The 24,675-nt window shown below is 39.5% G+C and overlaps 1 protein-coding gene across 2 annotated transcripts; it reads right to left on the bottom strand.

The window, feature by feature from the left end:
- Positions 1 to 9,794: 9,794 nt before the first annotated feature.
- On the bottom strand, positions 9,795 to 23,515 carry LOC122883451 (neuronal acetylcholine receptor subunit alpha-2-like). 2 transcript variants are annotated; one of them, XM_044212161.1, is made up of 6 exons: positions 23,133 to 23,515; positions 18,248 to 18,399; positions 15,473 to 15,517; positions 15,274 to 15,383; positions 11,929 to 13,366; positions 9,797 to 11,250 (listed from the first exon to the last, which is right to left on the bottom strand). In XM_044212161.1, the coding sequence occupies exons 1-6, from the start codon at positions 23,182 to 23,184 to the stop codon at positions 11,125 to 11,127; spliced, it is 1,923 nt and encodes a 640-aa protein (XP_044068096.1). In that variant the 5' UTR covers positions 23,185 to 23,515; the 3' UTR covers positions 9,797 to 11,124. The 2 variants fall into 2 exon arrangements, with proteins under 2 accessions (XP_044068097.1, XP_044068096.1); XM_044212162.1 differs by lacking the exons at positions 18,248 to 18,399; positions 23,133 to 23,515 and adding an exon at positions 16,126 to 18,211 and having other exon boundaries at positions 9,795 to 11,250.
- Between the last annotated feature and the right edge of the window lie 1,160 nt (positions 23,516 to 24,675).

Genomic DNA, 24,675 nt, shown 5'->3' with positions numbered 1-24,675 from the left:
GGAAGCGATAATAAATACCTAATAATAGTAAGAGCAGCAGGGAGATACAGTGCACTTCATAAGCCATCCATGAAGTCTCTAGATAGACTGGCAGAGCAGAGGGCAGCTGCATATGCAGAACTCATGAACCCTTGACTTGGTACCCTGAGGGAAGCCCCTCTCACACTCTGATCTGCTTTTAGATTGCTGGTGACTGGAGGGATCACACTGAATTTGCTGATCATTGAGGAAAATGGGAAAATGCAGTTTGTGTGTGTGTTGATTTAATGGGATCCCTTGAGGGTCTGTGCGTCACACTTTACCCCATTTATGAGCCTCTGGTCTCTGAGGTTATCGCTGCCCAGCCAAAAGCACATTTACTGTGTTCAGGTCTGTGTGTTGTCTACATTCTTGGCTGTCTGTATGCACTGCACACTCCTGCAGACGTCTGTCTCATGTATGGATTCAGACTGGCCTATTAGTTTTCACAGCTAATCAGCACTTATCAGAGCCTGGATTATGTGAATAAGGAGATGTGATGGGAAAATTGATTGGATGGCCACCTTTACAGATGTTTTTCTTATGAATTCACGCTAAGCTATTCAGCTGAGGGCTGCGAGGCTACAGGGCTTGGTCTATGAATGTGTAGAGTTGTGTTGAGCTTTCTAATGTTATGCTACCTGGCTCTCTGTGGTACAAATTTGTAGTCTGATAAAGATAACGTTTTCTTATTGCTGAGACAATTGTATGTATTTGCACTATTCATCATTTTTGTATCTGTTTTACAGCCACCACGACAAATTCTAGTTCATGTGGATATTGCAAATTTACAGTCAGTATTTACAGGCAGTGGTTTCAGAAAGTTGTGAACCCCTTCACATTTTTCTTCTGTTATAGCCAAAATGAAACAGTTTGACACAACAATTGCAACTCACTATCAACTCACTACTTTTTTCCAGAGCCTTTAAACCGTATCACACAGTCTTTATTGGATGGAATGGTTGGAGTTTGCTCTGTTGTCATGGAGATGAATCTAATGACATGCGAGCTCAGTAGCTGTTATGATTTCATCCATTTTTAGCCACACTAGCAGCATGATTAGGGATGGCAATGTCAGCTGGTCAGTTGATACACCACTTTGGTCCAGACTGAAATATATCAACAACTACTGAAGGAATTGCCATGAAATTTTGTAGAAACATCCATGTTCTCCAGAGGATGAAACCGCATCACATTAGTGATCCCCTGACCTTTCCTTTAGTGTCACCAGCTGGTCAACGTTTTCACTTATCCTGTGAAATATCAACATCTACCAGAGAGATTTTCACAAAATTTTGTACAGATGTTCCTCCCAGACGATGTAGCCTAATGACATAATCCTCTGACTTTCTCTATAGTGCCACTATGAGGTTGACATTGTTATTTTGAGTAAAATGTTTCAACAACTATTGGATGGATTGCCATGACATCTGTTGGACACATTCATGTCCCCCTCTGGATGAATTGTAAAAACTTTGGTGATCCCTTACTTTTTCCTCATCAGGTTAGAATTTCCCCAAGGGCTACAGGCCCCAGCACCTGCCCTGGCTGATCGTTAAGCCCCAGAGCTGAGCTCCAACCCCCGGCCTCAACCCCAGCGGACCCTCCAGCTTGAATTTTTATTTCTGTTTCTGTCTGTTTTCGCCTATTGCACACAGCAGTTTGTACTTGGTTTTGAATCTTGGATGGCTTGACATACTGGCTTTCAAATTGTGAGTTTTGGTATAGAAATGAAAGTGACTGTGAAAATGTCTTCAGAATGCCTTTAATGTTCCCAGAAAAATTAGATAGATAGATAGATAGATAGATAGATAGATAGATAGATAGATAGATAGATAGATAGATAGATAGATAGATAGATAGATAGATAGATAGATAGATAGATAGATAGATAGATAGATAGATAATTCATTCTGGGCTTCTCACAAAGATACATACATTCTCCTTTCACATGCATACATTTTCATTAATGTATCTATACACTCACTTCAAACACATACATGTGTATTTTAACTTTCACAAACCTATATTTTCACTTCCACATAGACTGTATATCAAAATCGGAAGGAATCAGGGAAACTCTTTTGTTACAGCTGCTCACTATCACGTCGATGCACACTTGAGAATAGAAGGAATAGAAGTACTAAGCAAATCAAAATATAATACACTATAACACAGGTAAGATAAATTAAGTACAAAGTGGATATAAGTATAAAAGCTAAAATAAGTGTAAGTACCAAGTGGATTTAGAGGTTGATAAGTATGTACGGTATAATACAATGTAATAATATATGTAGGGCTACATGTATTTTAATTTTTGCATATACACACTCTTCCCACACACGCATGTATTTTTAACCTATCGTCTTTTTTCATACACTTGAATTCATCGGCACATGAAGTTCCTCCTTGAACAGAGCATATGCTACACTGCAGTGGAATAGCGTTTGTCCTCAATGATTGTATGAAGGGTCATTCTGATGGCTAGCTACATTAGACATTTTAATAGTTTCTTAGAAAGCGTTAAACAAATGTAAAGAGGAGCTACAGATAATTTTGCTTGTGAAAGGCAGCGTGGAGAAGTTGATCAGATTCTGTCAGTCTCAAGATTTGTTGAAGACTGAATCCATGGGGAAACTGTCAACACATTGGAGTCCTTGTATGGATGTCTTTTTTGGGGGGTGTTCAATCCTTATGGAACCAAAGAACCAGGCCTGAGAACAGTTATGTTGCCTACAACTGTCTTAAAGCAGACCTCAATTGAGTGTTTCAAAATCTGTGAAAATGTTTTCAAAATTATTTAAATACCCCCAATTGATCATTTACTAATTAGGACTAACTAGCTCTACCCTGCAATACACATCCCTTTATTTCCATGTCTTGTATATTGATCAACTAGTGAGAATGGTGACTTTTTGTTTGATACCTGTTAGCTTTAGTTTTTTAGCATTTTATTATATACATAGCCATCATAACGTACATATTCAAAACCCTTTTACAGGGTTCCCATTTTAAAATGAGTCAGCTGGAATCATCAAAAAGTCAGCTGGAGATGGAGTTTTCACCCACCCTCACTGAGTTTTAACATTATCATTAGCTTACACTACAGTAGTTACAGCTGTTAAAATCAGCTAGCGATAGTAGTCTTTTCAGCCAACAAAATCCATGGTTGTTGAAATACACAGACATATTATGTATATATACACACATATATATATATATATATATATATATATATATATATATATGTGTGTGTATATATGTATATATATATGTGTGTGTGTATATATATATATATATATATATATATATATGTATGTAAACAGATATATATATATGTATGTAAACAGATGGATGACAAATTAAAGGAAAAACCTACGTGATGTACGTAGTATATATACACATATAGATACATATTAGTATTTGTCTTTTATATATATACTTTCTCCTAAATATATATAGTCTTATCATACACCCTCATCTTGCATACATACAGTATATTCTATATATATATATAAAATATTAAATTAGCACACATACACGACACACAAACTTAAATACATACAGTGCTTTCATACATAAGTGCACAAACAGATAGTCTCCTAACAATTCCCTAACAGGAATCAGCTAGCTGCATTACCATCAGGTTCATCATGTGCCAAGCATCTTTATTAAAGTTATTAAATTCAAACACCTCTCCTTGTCTAAATTAATTATCAAAGCCTTGGCATATGTATCTGCAAAGACAATCACTTAATTGAAATTAGCATTGAATTTTTTATCAAGGAAAATAATTTAATAACATGACATTTAGTTGTAATTTATACATTTATGTACTTGTGTGGCATTTTTGCTTCGCTTTCTTGAGGCAGCCAGTACAGAGGACCTTTATGGAACTCTACCATCTGATGTACACATTTGTAATTTGCCTTTGTATTGTCTAAGTATTTAATACTGAAATTATGTATATGAAATCCCTGCTGAAAAGGCATGTTTTATCATTTAATGGGAATTAGTTTGTAGTATCATAAAGACCATCCTCATTTCATTTCAGAATTCAGTTAACAATATACTGCGGTATTGTGTTTCCAGAGGAAACTGGAAGGACAAATGGAAATTAATATCAATTCATTTTTTTCTCTTGCTGTGAAGCACTTTGTACTTTGTTTTGATAAGTGCTCTATAAATAAAGTTTTATTATTATTATTATTATTATTATTATACGAATCTTTGCATACGAACAAAAGACTAACTTAAGCTTAACTTTTTTATAAAGCTGTTTTTAACTCATTTGGAGTTGCGACAAAGTGCTATTTTGTATTTCAGACTATCATCCAGACTTTCTTCTGCAGATTATGTGCTGGAATCAATGAATAAATACACAGCACTGCAGGTATTTCACCTTGTTTAAAGTGTTGTGTTTCCATATTGTGCTTAATTGCCATTTTCTCCTGTCTGTTTTTACATAATGATCAATGGTTGGTCTTCTGCTGAGTCAATGGAAATACAATAGTTTGTTGGCTGAGGTCAAAATTGAGGTCATCACTTTGGGCATTCAGGTGTAACGTTACATGCTTTTAAATCTAATCAAAGTTTTAATGAGGTTGAGCAGCAAGATGCAGATATGTGGGAACAGGATTCAAGTGGGAAAGAGCTGATGACTTGCTGTAAACAGTAATTTAAGACTTTGTTTTTGATGAAGACAAACAGTTCAGAGAAGCTACGCAAATTATTGGATGTTCACTTTGTTCCTCAGGTATTGCAAAGCAGTCGGGCTGTATTGTTAGTGTTGTTCACTAGCAAGGACCATGTCACAACAATGTGACTTTAAAGGTTTAATGAAATAAGGAAGTATTCGATGTTGAGGATGGATGAATTGAGGTGAGGAAGGGGATAAACGTGGGGGAGGAAGCTATCAATTTAGGCCAGTCTGGGACGGATATATTGAAGGCCAGGGAGGAGGAGACTCATTGTGGGGGATCTGTATCGGGAGTCCTGTTTGTCTGGGGCACGTTCAATCTTGTACAGGTGCTGCTCTTGTACAGGTTGGTAAAATATTTGGAGTAGGCTATGTAGCTATACTCTACCTAAAAAAGGGATTATTGTCTTGGAACTAATTACTTTCACTGCCAGAAGGCCAGAGACAAAAGTTCGGATGGATGAATGGATGTGAGAAAGGGGATAAACGTGGGGAAGGAAGTTGTCCTTTTAGGCCAATCTGAAACCACAGACTGTATAAAAGAAGTGGACGTAGCCACTGTCACATCACCCATTGGTTTGTGGACTGGTGTTTTGAAGCCTTGAGTTTGGCATTTTGGCCGACGCCATCTTGGATTTTTGAAACTAGAAGTGACTATATTTGGACGAGAGGGTGGAGCTGGGGAGGAGTGAAGGTTTCTACCTAAGGCAAACGCAAGCGCTAGCTAGCTTGCTTGGTTGGCAAGGTGCATCTGTAATTCACGTTAACTGTGATTTCATGAACTGAAAACATACTGTGAAAGGGTCAAAGTTCTTAGAAGTGTCACATCCTGCTCTGCTCCCTAGATCATGTTCTTCTTTGTCTCATGTTTTTCTGTCAGTGATCTGTCCTGTTTTATTTTGATAAAGACTTCCCCTCATGTGTCATGTAACTTCACTTCCTGTCTTTGTGTGTTTTCCCTCCAGTTCTGATTGTTTGCCCTGCTCTGATAAGTTTCACCCGTGTCTAGTTTTGGACTTTCTTACTCGGTCGTTGGACTTTCTACTCTGCCTCTAGACCTGCTCTATAGGAAAAGTGCAATGAGATAACTTCTATTATGAATTGGCACTATATAAATAAATTGAATTGAAGGTAGCCATGCCCTAAAGCATACCCTGCTTTATCGTCTATTTTACTCTAAATGGGACCATAATTAACAAAATTAACATCATGCTGTATTGAAGAAGACTTGAAACTAGTGATTGTGACCATAAACTCATTAAGAAAGTGTTTACTGAGGTAATAAATCAAGTGAGAAGTAGCGTCATTTTCTCTTCTCTCTTCTATAAAATCTGACTTCTTTTTGCAACCAGTGGAGTCACCCCCTGCTGGCCATTAGAAAGAATGTAGTTTTAACTTTCGCATTGGCTTCGCTTTTCAGACCCGGAGACTATGTCCACTTCTTGTATATAGTCTAGTAACGGATATACTGTATTAAAGGCCAGGGAGGAGGAGACTCAGTGTGGGGTATCCGTCTCGGGAGCTGAGTCACCCGAGCCAATTACGGGCCTCAAAAAGAGATTTAAATGGAGCTGAGGTGCGCTGAGCTTGATCGATAGGATTATTGCAAATATAGGAGTGAGATGCCTGAGATGACCAGCAACCAAGGACTTGAATGGTTTGATCTGAGATACCCAGTCTGACTGCTGTAAAAGCTGTACCAATGCGGACAGAAAGGCTGGAATAGTATTTTGAAGATATTCCAGAAATGCAGAGGACTTGGTGAAAATGCTTGTGAAACCAGAATTGAGTGTCCATTCTCCCTGATTTGGTGAGAAAGAGTGGGTCTTGAGATAAGACCTTTCACGGCATACCTAGAACTGATGTAGTTGGTCAGCGGCATGGGCTGAGGTAGGACCCTAGATGGAAAATGTCGATGGGGAATGAAGCTCCCAGCTGGTCGTTTACTTCTCCGAATATGACAATATGAGAGTCAGAAGTACGAAGGGTGATGCCAGATAGGCTGGGGTGAAGAGAAGGATTATAGGTAGAGGATGTTGGAGCAAATGTGGAGCACTGCGGGAAGCCGGAAAAAACGAGAAAGAACGTTCTAGAGTTAAGTCTACCACGGGGGATGAGTAGCTTGAACATACATGATAGAATGGATGCAGAGGCTGAGAAAGTGGTAAGTGAGTGGCAAGCAGTTTGCTGTGAGAGTGGGTTCTTGTTTTTGCAAGCCTTTGATTAGCGTGGGAATGGGAGGTAGAAGGATAATGGCTGCCAGTAACTAGTTTGATGATAAAGCTTATTCCTGGTGTAGATCTGGATGATAGAGGAGCGGATTTTCAGAATGGAATGAGCATGGGTGATGAAATTGCTGATAGACATGATGTCAAGAGAGGGAAAGGGAAGCTGGTTTGTGGTGTGTTATACCTTGAAACATTCCAGTCGGTTAGATAAGCTGAGAGAGTGCATGGGGCGAGGCCGTTAAGGATGGCTTCTTGTGAGGCATTCTTGTGAGGCAAGGTTTTCCAGCAGTGGAGCTAGCTGGTATAAGTAGGCTTGACAGGCGATTAGAGGTGTGATTGACATAATTTGAGCATGAGGGCATAACTGGCATTGGGTGGGGGGGAGTAAAACATCACCTGTGACTACAGTACATGCACATATTTAAAATACAGATTAGGGAAATTTCTATCTTCATTTTCCACTGAAAGTAATTTGTGGAATTCATGTCTTCCGAGTAGCATTCATGTTTCATCAGTCTTTTGTTCATTGTAGTTTAATTGTTTCATTCTCCATCCATTCAATGACACGTTTGTCACTGCACTCATTGCTTTTTCCCCATAAATTTGTCCATCTCATACACTTAAAGCTTAATCAAGATTTAAGGAGAGACTGAGTTTTAGGCCAAAAATGCACATGTTTAAAAAGAAATTTAAAAAACCCTCATATTCAGAGTGATTTTATTAAATAATTTCATACCTTCAAAACAAGACGGTGTAGTCCCTCATTCGTCCAGGAGTGTTCCATCATAGAAAAGGTTTCAGTCGTAGTCATCTGGACACTGTTTTCAGAATCAAGACTGACTACAACTGAAACCTTTTCTACAAATTTCATACCTTATTCAACCATTTTTTGGTTTAGCTTTATAATAAAATTGCTGAAAAATGATTAAATCGGGGTGCACGGTGGCAGAGCGGTTAAAGCTCCTGCCTCCCAATAAGGAGATCGTGGGTTCGTGGGATCGATTCCCAGACCAGACCAACATCGCACAATCTCTCTGGGTGGAGTCTGCATGTCCTCCCCGTGTTACCGTGGGTTCTCTCCGGGTTCTCCGGCTTCCTCCCACCGTCCAAAGACATGCATGTGTAGGTTAATTGATAACTCTAAATTGCCCGTATTGAATGAATGTGAGAGTGAATGGTTGTCTGTCCTTGTCTGTGTCTGTGTTAGCCCTGCGACGAGTTGGCCACTGTCCAGGGTGTACCCTGCCTAAGGCCCAAAGTCACTGGGATAGGCTCCAGTCACCCGCGACCCCTAACGGGACCAAGCGGTAGAAAATGGATGGATGGATGGATGGATGGATGATTAAATGTATAACTTTTTAAGCAAGACAAAGAAACCCAAGGAGGCTTTCAAAAACATCTCACGGCTAGAATTTCAAGACACAGGCATAGATGAATTTGGCACAAAAAGCAAAGAAATCTATTCTCAAAGAGCCAAACGGTATAAAAGAACTGCAACAATTTAGATAAATCAGACAAAAAAATCTCAGAAATAAAAGGTGAAATGAGTGTAGTGATGGGGAATTGCGGCTCAAACCACGGCCAAGTTGCAGCAGTGGGTGACCAAGAAGAGGAGGAGGAAATCAAGAGCAAGTTAAGAGAAAGAGAAGATGCGCTTCTTCAGCTCTTAAAGGAAGACATAAGGTTGCAGAGGAGAGGAGAGAGAGAATGGAGAAGCTCTTCTCTCTGATTGAGAGATTGAATAAAAATTAATAAATACTGAATGAATGAATAAAGTGATTGTTAAATACCATGTTTATTTCATTTACAGCTGTCTACAACTATTTACAACAAAGTACATTCGTAAGAAGTGGAATATGTAGGGTGTCTGCAGGTCCTTTAAAAAGTCTTAAATTCAATTTCATAAATATTAGGCCTTTAGAAAATGTGTTTATGTATGTTTTTGTTCAGTTGAGCAGGGGGTCCCACGTGGTGCTGCTGGACCTGGATGGGCTGCCACAATAAAGACTCTGGTGTCTTCTGTCAGTGGGACATCATCTGGAGTGGTCTCTGGAGTGTGTTTGGAGTGTCTGGTGGCAAATGGCCACCACCTCCTCAGTGACTCTGTGGACGATGCGGTGGACAGTGGAATGAGGCATTGCAAGCACTCTAGAGACCACCCTCTATGATGCCCCACTTGCCAGCCAGAAGAAAAACACCAACATCTCAATTGTGGCACCCCATTCGTGTCTCCGTTCCTGGATGAGAAGGTCAGCAGCACTGCCAGGGCCTCCCTGCTCAGCCAAAAATCAGGCCACGTGTCTTGCTGGTTAACCTGTTCAGCACATGAACACTCAGGTTAATCCTGCAGTACAGGGGTTTGGGCTGGTTTAGGGAAGATGAAAAAGAAACTGTTAAATAAACAAAATAGCTAGATGTTAAGTGTGGAGATCTTAGATAAGAATTAAAGGTAGATAAGGCTTATCTATCTACTCAACCTGTTTTAGCTGATTCATGACAAAATATTAAAAATCCAACAAATATTTAATATTAAAGGTTAGGGTTATTTATAAATATGCTAATGTTAGCATTACTGTTGTAGAAAAGTACACAGCTTAAACAATGTTAATGGAAGAAGTACTCAGATCTTTTACTTGAGTAAAAGTAGCAATAACTGTAAAACTACTCTATTACAAGTAAAAGTCCTGCATTCAATTAAGTAAAAAGTATTAGCATCAAAATATACTTAAAGTACAGAATGGCCCATTTCAGAATAATGTATATTATATTACTGGATTATAATTAATATGTTAATCACTTTAATGTTGCAGCTGGTAAAGGTGGAGCTCATACAGCTGGGTAGCTTAATCTATAATAAATACATACTTTATTAGTTGATTTATATTTTGCATTAATAATCTGAATCTACAAAGTAAACAGTAACTAAAGTAATAATTATATAGTAGTAATATAGTAATTAATAACAGTAGTGCAGTAAAAAGCTGCAGTAAAGCATGTCCATTTCCTCTAATAAATGGTAAAACAAAAAGATTATAATCCCTCGCAGGACGTGTCCTTCGAAGGATGCAGCCCCTGAATTGAGACACAGCTACAATGACAATATTATGCTGATGTTTATCAGCATGATGCCATCAGATCTGATTATATGGTACACAGTTAAAATGCAGTGTAGAGGCTTTATTCAAGATAATAATACAAATGTCTCCAAAATTAATGTGGCAGTTATTTATTGATATTCACCTTTAACTTTAAATATCAATGCTTAAAATGGCCTGGGAAATCATGCTTGACAAAAAAAATTAAAATCAGGCCAATCATTCCATTCCTATTCTACTCATGTATCAAGCAAAAGTAAAACATTAAATGTGCCCTTGCCTTTAGGTGGCTGGGATTGAGGGGAGGAAGGGCCATGCATGAGTGACTTTAAATCCCTCCCTGTTAACACCAAAGTACTGTGGTAGTGACCAAGAGAATGGCTGAGAGAAATATTGAATAAATGTGTTTAAAAATCACAGAGCTGTATGCTTACCTAAGCAGTGACCATTGCACAAAGCGTTACACCTGAACACATAGCTCCTTCCCATAAATCCTTCTCAGCACTGACTTCTGACAAATCAGGTTGCATATAAACATGAATATTTTATGACTATTTGGTGCGGGCACTGCACTGTCACCTGTACTATTGTCAAGATATTATAACATTGACATTGTAATTGGAATGTTAAAATTGAGATTTAAAGCAAACCTTTGATAGTCTTATAAATATCTTCCGTTCTCATGAAGAAGAAAAAAAAGTAAACTTTTTCTGAGTCTTGGTCTGTTTGTGGTGTTTTCTGCAGCTGTAAGTGAGTCAAAGTCTATTCTTCTCTGATTTTTATGAAGGTGACAACTTGAGCTGCAGCTCAATGTCAAAATGGAGTGGTGCGGAAGGATATTTTCGCTATTGGCCTTTTGCCCTCATAAAGAATTTATATTCCCACTGGAATCAATGATAGATATTTCATCTTGTTTCTCCATGAGTAACCTTTTGGTAACCTGGGGCAAGAGCAAGGAGTGTGACTTGTAGTTCTTATAGTAAATAGAAAATAGATAAATGATTAACCTTTCTCTGTTTTTTCTGTTCTTTTGTTTGTTTTTTACAATATAAGACAGCATGTCTTCCTGCAGTGTTCTTGGACTCTAGATCATTCCAGCCAGCCAAGGAGGAAGAAAGAGTCCCACCGATCCCAGTATACACACCAGTACAAACATCCAGAGGAATATCCTGTCAATGACCATGGCCACATACTTCCAGTCCTCCTTCACCTAGCAGAGAAGAGACACAGCAGAGGGACAATTCAAATTTCACACCACCTTTCTTTTCACCAGCTGTCAGTTTTCACCCTTGATTGATTTCTCTCGAATGGCTGATTTTTCCATTATTATCTTCTAAATGTCAGTCAATCCTTGCTTGTCTCTTATGAAAAATTCAAGGTCAAATTACTGAGGTCCCATTGTTTCAAAGATGAAAAGACAGGCCTTTTCTGGCTAGAGATGGAAAGTGCATTGTAGTAATTACAATGATTGGTGTTAATGAATACAATAATCTTCACCACTTAATTTAGAATAATTGTACACATTTTTGAACTTCTCCTCCCATTTCACAAAAACACTTCTTTCTTTTCTTTTTTCCACTGACACAATAATTAACACTGAATCAGTACTGTATACTTAAAAGCTTTTTGCTGCTTAGGAGTTTCCTGTTTAAAATACATTTTCACTGATGTGTTTCAAAGCGATAAAGAAGTGTCATGTAACTTTTTTACACTGTCAAAACTAAAGACCAGCAATATGACATATGTCTAATGGTCATTTCCTCTAGGATACTTTTAAGGAGCTCTGTGAGTTTTTTTTCAAATATGAGCACTACATAAACATTTAGAAACTATTGTCATTACCATGGCTTTACTGGTTACTTAAATGAAGATCATTTTGTCAACTCACTGAAAAATCTGCATCCTCCGCCCTGAGATGATCAGCGATGTACTGAACTCCCTCTATGGCCCGGTGCATAGCTGGGGAAATAGTTGGAACCACGGTGTCCTGTTGGGTACTTGCATCTTTAGTGGATTCTGCTGTGAGGGTTTCAGCTAGGTGATCTGTAGAGGCTTGTTTCTTTAACCACCCTGCAATCCCAATGACCCCAGGCCCTTCATCATGCAGACAGCAATACTGGAAGCTGTGGGAACGGCACAGATGCCCAGCTCTCTGAGGAAGCTCCTTCTGTTGGTCACACATTTGCTCTGCACTGAGGGAGCGGCCATTTGGGGCCAGTGTGTTTGGTTTTTCCCCAGATAGGGTGGGAAGTGGGCCCAGTGGCAAAGTTGGTGGCAAAGACAATTGGGAGGAAGATGAGGCTGCAGAGTTGTGTCCACGTAAGGGTTGTTTCTCTGAGAGAACTGAATACTGACCAGATGTGGACCGGCAGAAAATGTTGGCTTTCAGTGGGTGATCTTCCTTGTTGCTGTCCTCAAGAGGGGAAGAGGTTGGAGAAGGTGAGCAGACAAGGATACTTGGACTGTCAGATGGAGTCTTTGGTAGTGTATTCTCTACCTGGCCCATCTGTCTCAACCCGGTCTCCAGCCCTGTCCAAAAAGCCTGCGAGTTTCCTGTTGTAGATATGGTGGTGGGACGGTGCATCATCTCAATAAGCTTCTTGCAGTGCTGCTTGGCTGTGCCTGGCGGACGCTTCATGAAGAGGACTCGAGGCACCAAGTCCAAGAATACTCTCCGTACCCAGTGAGGCATGCCATGGGTTTGTGGTGAACGGTGATGTACGTTTAACACAAAGATAGTAATTATGATCGAGAGTGTGACAAAAACCATGGTGAACAGCAGGTATTCACCAATCAGTGGAATCACCAGTGATGTAGACGGTATAATCTCTGTGATCAGTAGGAGGAATACCGTTAGGGACAACAACACTGAGATACACAAGGTAATCTTCTCGCCACATTGCGATGGCAAATAAAACACCAGCACAGTCAAACAGGAGATAAGAAGACAAGGAATGATAAGGTTAATGGTGTAGAACAACGGAAGCCTTCGGATGATGAAGTAGTAAGTGATGTCTGCGTAGATCTCTGTGCAGCACTCGTACTTTTTGGTATTGTACTTTCCCACTGCATTGACAATAACCCACTCGCCACTCTCCCAGTAGTCCATCTGGTCCACATTGCTGGCCATGCTGATCAGATCGATCTTGGCACGGTCATAGGTCCACGAGCCAAACTTCATCTTGCAGCTCTGCTGGTCAAAAGGGAAAAAGGTGACATCTATGCTGCATGAAGATTTGTAAATGGCCGGTGGCATCCACTTTATCCGACCGTCATGGAATAGATGTGCCTTTGTGAGGTGAGTTACTGCAAAGTCGCCATCAGCGCTGCACACAAAATATAAGGGGAGGGGGAGAAAAGTGGAGACATTTTTCAAAATGCACGTTTCATTTTTTCCTTCATCAAAGCATTTTTTTAAGTTATTCAAGCAATACTTTTTAGATGACAAAAATCTTGACTTCACGTGAATCTTAACTCCAGAAAAAGCTAGTAAGTGGACCCTGATATAAGATTTTATTTTTATCATATATAGAAATACCCAGGACACTGCGGTAAGGACTCAGCTTTGTACATGGTGCAGGCGCTGTACCAGATGAACTACCAGGACGCCCCACACTCAATATCTTCTTACCTTTGACTGAATCTCAACTGTTTTTTAACTATTTACTAAAGCAATAAGCACTGTGGTTATTCATAAACAAAATGCCATAAATAGTTCTTATTACAACCAATGACTTCCAGTAACTGCAACAGTATTTAATTTGAATGACTGACTAACCTGAAGGACAAATGAGGAAACTTTTTTATATAGTGTTACAAGTGCAAAGCATAAAAAATGCAAACTTTTACACCACTGATGTTCTTTCAGAAAACTATTTTAAAGTGGTCATATTATGCCTTTTGGCCTTTTCCCTTTACTTTATTGTGTTGTATATATTTTTTGTGCATGTAATAGGTTTGCAAAGTGAAAAAGCCCAAAGTCCACCTCAAAGAGAGTTACCCTCTCCCACAGAAAACTCTGCTCCTGAACTGCCAGAAAACAGCTCGATTGTAGTCCAACCTTTACTTTTGTAACGTATCTACGTCACTATGTCACACACACATCATAATGCGCGAATTGAGCAGTTTCAAGTACACTTAAATATGATTCTGTTCTATCTGTTCTGAGCATCTGCCTTCCATAGCCCTCTGGATTCCTTCCTTATTACCAAATGTAAGCCTGTGGTTTGACCTACAAAGACCACTGAACACACCAACACACACACCGGCCATGTTACTCAGCGTTGTGGCCAAGGCATGTTCCCCTTTAGTATTACAATAAAACAAAAACAAAAAAACAGATATTTTTGTGTTGTCATGGATTACATCAAGACAATAGAAGTCAGCCTATTACCAACATAACAATATAGCAATAATTAGAGAATTATTGTCAAATGCTCTCGTCTATATCCCTAGTGGGTTCAAAAATCAGACCTACAGCTAGACCTCTGATGCTTAAGTCTTTACAAAGACTAAGAAAGCTGAATATGTAAATCACAATAGTTTAGGATCAAAAAATCTGTCTGATCTTTCATCTCATTTTGTTGTTTTAGTCAGCGTCTTATGTAAAGGACTGTGACACATGAAATGTGCTTTACAAATAAAGTTGCCAGGCTATGCCTTGCTTTGTTAGTTCCTACAAATGAATGACTGAGCCTCAAATATTTCATCACAAGAAAACACAATCAAGTTTGTATAATGACATGTGAATCTGAAAGTTGTATTTAGCAAATTCTCTCATGCCTGTTTCTGATACAGTTTTTCATATTAGCTTATTTCCCTTATTTAGAGTGAAATAAATACAGGTCTACCTGAGGCACTCACACTCAATGCATTTCATCTGAGGCCCTTTGAAACATATCCAATTACATTTCATTTTCTAATTCCCAGCCTAATGTATTGCTTTGTACGATGTACTGAGCTTTGTTTGTAACCACATCCATTAAGGCTGACCTTGCTCACATTTATTTTAGTTAAATTATTTTATGACACTGGCACAGGACAGAATGTTTGGCACAGCAACACAATCTTCATTTTTCCCTAGTCATACCATCTATTGGAATTAAATCATTAAATTCTGAACATTAGTTTCTATTTGATTATTTTTGCCTTGAAAATGGCAACATTTAAGATCCCAGAATCTCTTACAATTTCTTCACATGAACACATACAAGCTATTGATACAGATCCTCACTTGTTGTAAAGGACAATGTCAGGCCTCCAGATGATCTCTGAGGGAATACGGATGGAGGTGACATTTTCGTATTGCTCCGGATTCCAACGGAGTTTGTAATCGTTCCATTCCTGTTGGAAAACATTAATCATAATTATATACTGTAGCCCTATATATGACTGTATCTTCAGCATGTGTTTTGTCTCTCATCATCACATACTTGCTTGACCCAGACATTTGTGGTCATCATCTGGTTCTTCTCATCCTTATTTCATGCAAACAGAAGAGAAAGTTACAGATTCAATCATCACATATGTATTTCTTTCTACATCCAATTTTCCAGTAATTTATTTTCAAAGCTCCTACATGAACTCATGAATCAGTTATAGAACAAATCTTCATACAAGACAGATTAGTTGTGTAATACACCAAAAAATATTAGGCAGTGCTTTATGCAAGAACACCCTCACTGTACTGTGTCTGGTTGCTATTATGATCATAATTAATATAATACACAAGACAAAGAGTACAACTGAAATGAGCCATTTACACAATTGCATTGCACCATAATAACATTCATATTAATAAATAAACCTTTAAAAAGGACCACACAGCACCTAAACAGATCAAAGTGATATTTGCAAGTAAGTTTACATGCTGTTTATTGTGCTACAGCTGACCAGCTTATTAGCTATCTAGTCTGCAAACTGATGTTAACGGCACACTTTTCCCCGCTGAATGTTTGTTTGGTGGCTCGTTCAACAAGCTAAGGTGCAGGACAAGACCTGTGTTCATGTTTGTAAGTTAGATAAGAAGACTTTAGCAGGAAAGTGTTGTCTTGTGTAGCAGGCAAAAAAGGTAAACAAATCTGACAGGGAGCAGGACAAGAACAAAATCCAAAATCCAAGCAAGGTTCCAGAGCAACAGAAGACAAGTCCAACAGAACACATAGCCAGGATGCTTGACATAAGATCAACAACGAACTGACACAGAACAAAGGAAGCACACAGACTTAAATACACTCAGGTGAGGGGAGACAACGAGACACAGGTGAAAACGATCAGGGTGGAGCAAACTGGTGGGAAAGGCAAACAAAGACAGGAAGCAAAACTACAAGACAGAGGAAGGAGAATATTTCAAAATAAAACAGGAAACAAATATAAACCATGACAACAACAAAACTAATAAGCATACAAAAACATTGGCAGGTAAATTATGAACACTACCCACACCCAAGAAAGGACCTCTGTTACATTATCACATTGTGTCTTTCGTCACTTTGTGCCATTGCTCTTGTTTCATCATCACTCACTCTTCTCTTTATTATTGGGTCAACCTCTCTGTCCATCTGTGGTTGCAATGAGTCCGTGGTTTTCAGTAGATGCTTTCATGTTTCTGTGAAAGACATCACCATTCTCTGTCATGACACTGTATGACCTGGGAGCGACCTGTTGCAGAACGATGGCTCTTTTAGCCCATGACCTAGGCCCTTCTATGCAAACTACATCCTTCTCCTGTAGAGTCACAAGAGATACATTTCCAGATAATTGGAATAGTAATCTATAACCAACAAATGGTCTTTGCCCTCATAGTGAAATATATCAGTTCCTACCTTTTCTCAAGGCTGTGATGGGAGCTCTGTGGTAATGAGGGCTTCCTTTGTTAACTTATAGTGATACTCCTGGCATTTTACACAATCACTGATCAGCTGGTCAATATCAGAGTTCATGTTTGGCCAGTAGAGAGCCTCAGGTGCTCTTCTTTTTGACTTTTCTGCACTCAGGTGCCATTTACGTATCCTGGTGAGCATTTCTCGTCACATAGATGTGGGCACCACAATCCTGTCACAGTTAATCAGAAGTCCATCCACCACAGAGAGCTCTGACTGAATGTGATAATATTGTTTACATGACCCCTTCTTTCAGCCATCTTGGAGATTTCTCATCACTTTCTTCAGAAAAGGGTCCTTCAATGTCTCTGCGGCTATCTTTCCGTTCCTGTGTGGCAGACAATGCTGCATAGACCATATCCACATGAAGGGTCACATCCTCTTCTGACTCATTGTGTGTGACACACGGTGCAGCCCTGGACAGCGTATCCGCTATGAACATTTGTGTTCCTGGCACATATGTGAGCTCATAATCATAACGCTGCAGTCATATCATTAGGCACTGTATCTGCAGCGAAATGTCACAAAGGGTTTTCTTTGCAATCCCAAGCAGTAGCTTATGGTCTGCTTCTAGGATAACTTTAGAAAGTCCATAGATGCAGGTATGAAATTTTTCACACCAAAAAGCCAGCCAAGGTACTCCTTTTCGATTTTTGGTATCTGCACTCTGTAGCCATCATGGAGCATGGAGCATGACGCATACGCCGCTGGTCGCCATGCTCCCTCATGTTCCTGCAGAAGCACAATCCCTAAACCATCCTGGGAGGCATCTTTGTTCTCTTTTCGGGGCAGAAACACTTCAGTAGGGGTTCACTTGCTAGAACATGTAGTAAACCTTACTATTCTGTCTCATGTTCATGTCCCTGTTGGAACTCTGTCTATTGATGTAACAGCTGTCTTAGATTATCAGTTTTCACTGCTAAATTCAGTATGAATTTTCCTTAATAGTTAAGCATACCAAGGGCCTGCTGCACCCCTGTCCTTTGGCTTTTCCATGTCGTATATGGCTTTTACTTTTGCCTTGTCTGGTTGGACCCCTTCTGTGGGGATCGTGTCCCCAAGGAACTTGATCTAAATAATAGTCTCACAATCGGCTGTCTGGTAAGTGCAGCTTTACCAACATGATCAAGTTACAACAACTTAAGACAGCCGTCAATCAGTCAATCCAACCTGTCTTAACGACAGCTACTACTATCAGTACAGAGACCACAGAACAAGTGATTTACAGAGCAGAGATGTATGCAATTTAATTTCAATTGGTCTTTAATAGTGATATCCATTGTTGGCTACTTGTGAAATTTAACAAGGCTGTGAGGTTTTACTTACCACATCAATAAGCTGGGCAATAGACAGTCCAAAGTGGACTAGCACTGTGTCTGTAGTGTTTTCCACAGGCCGGGAGAGCTTATTGTAATGTGCAAACAGATCCTGGAGCAGCCTCTCTTCAGCATGGGCACGAGGTCCAACTTGGGAACAAACTGAGGGGAGAAAAGAAGAGATTAGACACATAAGGAAAGCATGGGGTGTGGACATTGTTGGACATTGTTTTTTATTCTTATTCTTACTCAATCTTATTTTACATTATCTATGGCACTATATCCCTGTTTTTTGGTTCACGCTGTCATTTTTTATGTGAAGCACTTGGTGCATTTATTTTTTGTTGTAAAGCACTTTGAGCTGCATTTCTTGTATGAAAGGTGCTTTACAAATAAAGTTTATTATTAGGGGTTCAAGCCCTGAAGTGTTTGTGCTGGTTTATTATTATTATTATTATTATTATTTGTCTTGCTCACATTCCCATGAACTGGAGCTAGAAACACGAAACTTTGCCCAATAACTGGAAATGATGTGTACTTCCACAGAAATATGAGCCCAATGTGTCACACAGTGGCACTGTAATTAAGGCCCAAAAATGCAATTTTGAACAGGCCACGCCCCTCACACCGTAAGTCAGAATGACTTGAAATTTATCTCACAAGTCTATCTCAATGTGCTCTACTAAAAGCCTCTTGGACCACTAAAGTCTGCCTTACTAGATTTTCTGCCATTTTGAATCTTCTGAAAAACACATTTTTGGCATCTCCTCCTAAACCGTATGTCCGATTGCTACCAAATTTTCGGTGGATCATCATTGGACCAAGGTTATCAAAAATTACATAAAGCTTGTTGTATCGTAGAAAAGGTTTCAGTCATAGTCATCTGGACACTGCCCTCAGGGGCAGGGCCTAAGCAACACAGAGTAGCTTAAATTTCTGAATTCTCAGACCATTTTCACAATTGAGAATGACTTCCGGATGGGAGCCGAAACGTCTTGATTCTGAAAACAGTGTCCAGATGACTACGACTGAAACCTTTTCTACGATGGAACACTCCTGGACGAATGAGGGACTACAACGTCTTGTTATAAAGTTTTTTTTGATTTTTTTTTTGTTTTCAAGATATTGACAAATAAATTTCAAAAGGGGCGTGGCTCACCACATGAATAGACCAAAGTCAGCAACTGATGGTCCAATCATCACAAAACTTACAGGATATGTCAGAAGTACTTGAACATACCCTGAAAGTTTCATTAAAATTGACCACTAGAGGGCTCTACAAGGGAAAAAATGTGCTTGGCATAACACAAATCAGACAATCAGAAATTGTTAGTTTTCTATTTGTGAAAATGCAAAAAAGGGAGATTTCACTGCTTTTTTCACCTCTAGGCCACATTTGACCAGGTCCAGATCAAAAGCTTTAAACTTCTAGACTTGAACCCCGGAATTGCCGCTTGCGGCTACATTTATTTGTTGCCTGCCACTTTGGCTCAAATTCCCGTGAGCTGGAATGAGCTAGAAACACGAAATTTGGCCCAATAACTGGAAATGACGTGCATGTGCTTCCACAGAAATATGACCAAATCGGCTACATGGTTGCACTGTAATTAAGGCCCAAAAATGCAAATTTGAACAGGCTATGCCCCTCACACCGTAAGCCTGAATGCCTTGAAATTTCTCTCCCAAGTCCAGCTCAATGTGGTCTACAAAAAAGCCTCTTGGGCCACTAAAGTTCGCCTAACTAGATTTTCCACCATTTTGAATTTTTTGAAAAAGACATTTTCAAACCGTATGTCCGATTGATGCCAAATTTTCGTATATGTCCACATAGGTACCTGAAACATACCCTGAACGTTAAATTCAAATCAACCACTAGGGGGCGCTACAAATCCAAAAATGAACTGAGATTCACCTGATTTAGCTGCATATTGCTGGAAGATCCAGAACCCTGTTTCAGGCATAAGGAAAGCATAGACTAATGACGTGGCCTTTGTGCCCTTATGTGTCATTTAATGTCTTTTTAGTAGTTTAAATTTAGTTCTTTGCTTAAGACTGCATATAGATGCACATGCAACATTTAATATTGCTACTCCTTTGTGCTCATTTTGTGCAGACTTTGCCAGTGACCCTTTATATACTTATCACCAGTTTGAATAGTTTTATTTTTTTGCACATTTATGTATGAAATAGAAACCATGATTTCAAATGCTTATAAATATTGAATATATTTTCTACCTACAATAGGTCTACATTAATATGTAATGGATTTAGCTGATGCGACCATGCCACCGTAAAGAATCCACCGTTGTAGATATAGAGTGTAATCTAAAAGGAGGGTGACCTCTATTATACAGGTGGTGTATGGTTACATGAGACTGTATCTGAGAGATGAGCGGGGGGGCAGGAGATGAGAGAAGGAAAGACAGGAAGGATGAATCTGAATCTGAGGACATCCGTTGTGTCTCCGAACAGACGTGCTGATGGACGGATCTGTCGAGACGTCTCGTCCCTCCCTCACCCCCTCTCGCCCTCTCTGCAGGCTGCGCTAATGGAGCAACTCAATCCAATCACCACACCCCCCTTTACAATCAGCTCACATAGCACTGAGAATGACCTAACGAGGTCTGGGAGCAATCAAAGAGACGGGGATCGTCCCAAGGCTCGTACAGTACAATGTCCTTTGTATTCCGATCCTTTTTTCATATTCAATTACGCATTTTTCTATTCTGGACGTTGTGCATCTGTGCAGGTAATTCAGTGCCACAGCAATACATCATAGGCTGCGATTTTGTATCACCAGCCTCAGTGATATTTCATTATGCCTGGCACTACTGCATATTTCAATGTCTTTCTTGTGTGTGGAGCATTATATTGTATATATTGTTTAATGCTTATTATGAAAAATATTAATTGTACGGGAGCTGCAGGGCGTTTTTGATGACCTCATTATAACTTTAGTCATGCGATTGCACAGGAAGGCTATCTATCAATCTATCTTAGACAAAGATGCTCTGGTGTTCTAACTTGCATTGTTAAAACAGGGACGCAGGTGTTGTTGTCATGCTGCTAACCTTCCTCTGGGGTCCTCCTACCCACTCGATCAAAGCAGATGGGCTGTCCTTCAGTTGCCTGAAAACTGGCATCCTCAATTTTTAAAGGCTTGGGATCAATATCTTATTAAATGGATATAGTTTTTTTTTTCCCACGTCTTCTCTTCCTGTTTGCACCTGAATCTGTCTGACATGTCCAGACGCCCAACAACCTTGAAATGTCTCTGCATTTCAGATGAGAGAAATTGACACAAGTACCTGTGTTTCATCACATCAGCACAGAGTGATATCTGTTGAATGCAGGTGATATTTAATAAAGAGGGACGCTCCTCGAGATTCTAAAGTAGTCTTGCAACTAATGGTTTAGAAGGGGGAGCTCGCAGGGTGTCCTGAGAGCAGTAATGTGTGCAGGAGGAAGTAACTGTTGGATGAGTTTACTTCTGTACGATATGGTTTACAAGACACTATGAATATCACCGGTACAGACTGTAATGTTACTTGTCACTTAGAATGGAGAAAATTCACTTTTCATACTGAAACATTTCATTCCAGTTGACGTTGAATATAATCACTCAACTTTTTCCCCCTTATTTTGTGAGAATATCCAGTTCCTTCTCTTTTAAATCATGCTATTCTCCTGGATGGTTTTTATTGTTGGTCCACCTGTATGCTCTCACTATTTAGTTATGCAGACAATTGACATCCAACAAGATGAATTATGTGAATCATCCAGAAAAGTTAAGTCTGGTAGTATTATTGCAAATATCATTTTGAGTAATGTTTATTTGCTGATATTTTCAGTTTTGCAAAGCACAAGCCTAACAGTTTCATAATACTCAGTTATAGATGTGTCAAAGCTACTGGACCCAGTTCTGTCCTCTTTTGATCAATGTACTCTCATAGGCCAATAATGCATGAGCAGCAAATTTCACATTTTATATAAGTGATTCCTGCTCCTGAAATAAGCAGACAAAGCTTGTTACCAGGTCACTACGCAACAGAGGCAGTTTCTACCTTCTTATCCAATGAAAACCATTAAGAACAACAAAGTTTTAGTGTCCTGAAGGTTATGTTTTTGTCAGTGATTGTGTTACTCATCTTGTCAGAAACAATTTTCCTTGCTTTTCTAATAAATAATGGGACTGGAACTTCATTATTGGCTGTACGAAAATGATTGGGTTGGGGAGGGGGCTGAATCTTATTTTATTTTCTAAAAAAGCAAGACTATTTTTATTTTTATCCTCGTTGGATGGAGGTGAGGACATGACACATTCCAGTGATGGTAAGAGGTCTGGTATGTGTATACACGGCATCTAGGATGTTAAGGAGGACTGTATTGTCTGATCTAGTTGACCTGTAAACAGTTGTATCAATATATTTTTTGTTGTTATATTTCTGTTTCACACCCTGTTTTGTTGTATTATTGTTTTGATGTGTTGTTCTATACTCCTGCTAAATAACTTACTAGGGCAATTATTTTATAAATGCTGGTTACGTTGAAAATCCAATAAACAAAGTTAGAAACATTTTCTTTAAAAGCAAGCCATACGCTGGACCCATTCCCCTCACTTAGAACTCTGCAATACCCTTCCTTCAGTATCTTAAAATAATAGATTTATGGCAAACATAACAAAATAGAGAAATTACAGGCACTCTCTATTTTTAAGTAACAAGCTGCTCTCCCCCAATAAATACAGACTAGCCTCCCTTGAGCAAAATAAAAATACATGTCCCTCCCCCCTTTCCGATACCCCCGACCCCTAATAATTTTCACACAGTCCCTTATGTTGATAAAGAAAATGAGAGATAAAGCAACTGTAGCTGACAGAAAGGGAAATGATTTACCTTGTGGAGGAAGAGTGAAGAAAAGTAAGCTCAAACATTTGTATGCATCCATAATGCCTCCAGTGGTATCAAACTCTGTGAGTGAACTCCCTCCAACTTGTGCTTGATTTCAGTCCCAGTGGTCAGTCATCTGTCCTGTAACAGCAAGTCTTCAGGAGGTTCAGATTAGGTTAAACAGTGAGATGGAGAGGTCATGTCAGTCCATGTCAGCCCGGGGCCTGATGTCCTTCCGAGTTCCATCTGTCTATCTCTTCAGTTGCTCTTCTGTCCGTGTGAAGGTGTCAGTATGAAGGACCACAGACCTGTAGTTTAGTTTTCCTGATCCAACACTTGAAATTCCCTCCTCGCTCCACTGGAATCTTTCATCCAAATGTGGCTTATCCCTCTATTCTCCACCCTCCTTGTCTACATTCCTCCCTCCCTCGCCTCTCATCTCTCCGCCTCCTCACCTCATCTCTCTCTCTCTCTCTCTCTCTCTCTCTCTCTCTCTCTCTCTCTCTCTCTCTCTCGCTCACACACCTCATTTCTCTCTTTTTGCATTCTCTCTTTCCCTCCAACTTATTTCTTTTCTCCCTGTTCCAGTTTTCTGTCTCTTCTTCACTTTTTTCCATGGAAAAAAACAACTTTTTGTCAGTGTGTGTGAGGGAAAGAGAGAATGTATCTGTTGAGATTTTCTTACCGGTATATACAGTATACATGCAGTGATGTGTGTGTTTGTGAGTGTGTGTTTTTGCAGTTATTTGTATGTGAGTTACAGTGTGTGTGCTGCCTTTGTGTAGATGCCTGTCAAAGTCCAGTCTTGTAAAAGAGCCAGTGAGTCATGGAAACTCTGGATACTCTTCAATCGCCTCTCTGCCCTGTTTCCCAGGAGCATATCATACCCCCCCATCTTACTCCCCTCCTTCTCTTTTAAACACCCCTGACCCTCACCTGCTGTCAGGTTTTTTTCCACATAATATCATACACAAAGACAGATCTTTCTCTGCAACCTCTCTGTGCTTCACTGCCAGTCTCTGCAGCTTTTATACGTCAGTAGAGCTCAGTGCCAAGGCTGGCCATCTATTGAGACAGTTGCATTTGCTTGAGGTGTAGTTACTGTTGTCGTACATCTTTTGTCTTTACCCCAGCAATGCCAACGTGTGATGTTTTGATGACACAAAGAAAGTGAGAATAACTGGAGACACTTAAAAAAAAAATCCTTGACTTAAGAATCATGTTTACTTGAGATTGGTTAAGGCAGAGGCCTGCTTTTGACTTTCCGAGAGTTCTTTCTGTGTCATATGATAGAGTGCAACAAAAGAAGTCCTGGTGGAGATATATTTTGCTGCAGTAGATGTCTTTGTCAGATATGTTTCTTTTCAATACACTATTAGCCCACAGAGAAAAGCCTCCGCAGTGTACACATTGATTTTTTATAATCAAAGACACGGCTCTCTTGATCCAGTGATGACTAACAGTGACTTGACAGATGAAGAGATTCCTCTCACCGGTGTGCCGCCACAGCGCAGATGTATGATCTTACCATCAGAGATTTAATAGACGA

The sequence above is a fragment of the Siniperca chuatsi genome, linkage group LG10, assembly GCF_020085105.1.
Source record: "Siniperca chuatsi isolate FFG_IHB_CAS linkage group LG10, ASM2008510v1, whole genome shotgun sequence".
In the NCBI taxonomy this organism is placed as follows: Eukaryota; Metazoa; Chordata; class Actinopteri; order Centrarchiformes; family Sinipercidae; genus Siniperca; species Siniperca chuatsi.
This window is presented reverse-complemented; position numbering and strand designations above follow the sequence as displayed.

Bases quoted from the DNA above. Each gene is read 5' to 3' on its own strand.
- LOC122883451 (XM_044212161.1), bottom strand. From the start codon at position 23,184: ATGGATGCATACAAATGTTTGAGCTTACTTTTCTTCACTCTTCCTCCA. The intron at 15,384-15,472 runs GTATGTGATGAT...GTTTTCCAACAG, and splicing joins CAAATGTCTGGGTCAAGCAA to GAATGGAACGATTACAAACT. The intron at 11,251-11,928 runs GTGAGTTGACAA...CTTCTCTGCTAG, and splicing joins CGGAGGATGCAGATTTTTCA to GTGAAGGAGGACTGGAAGTA.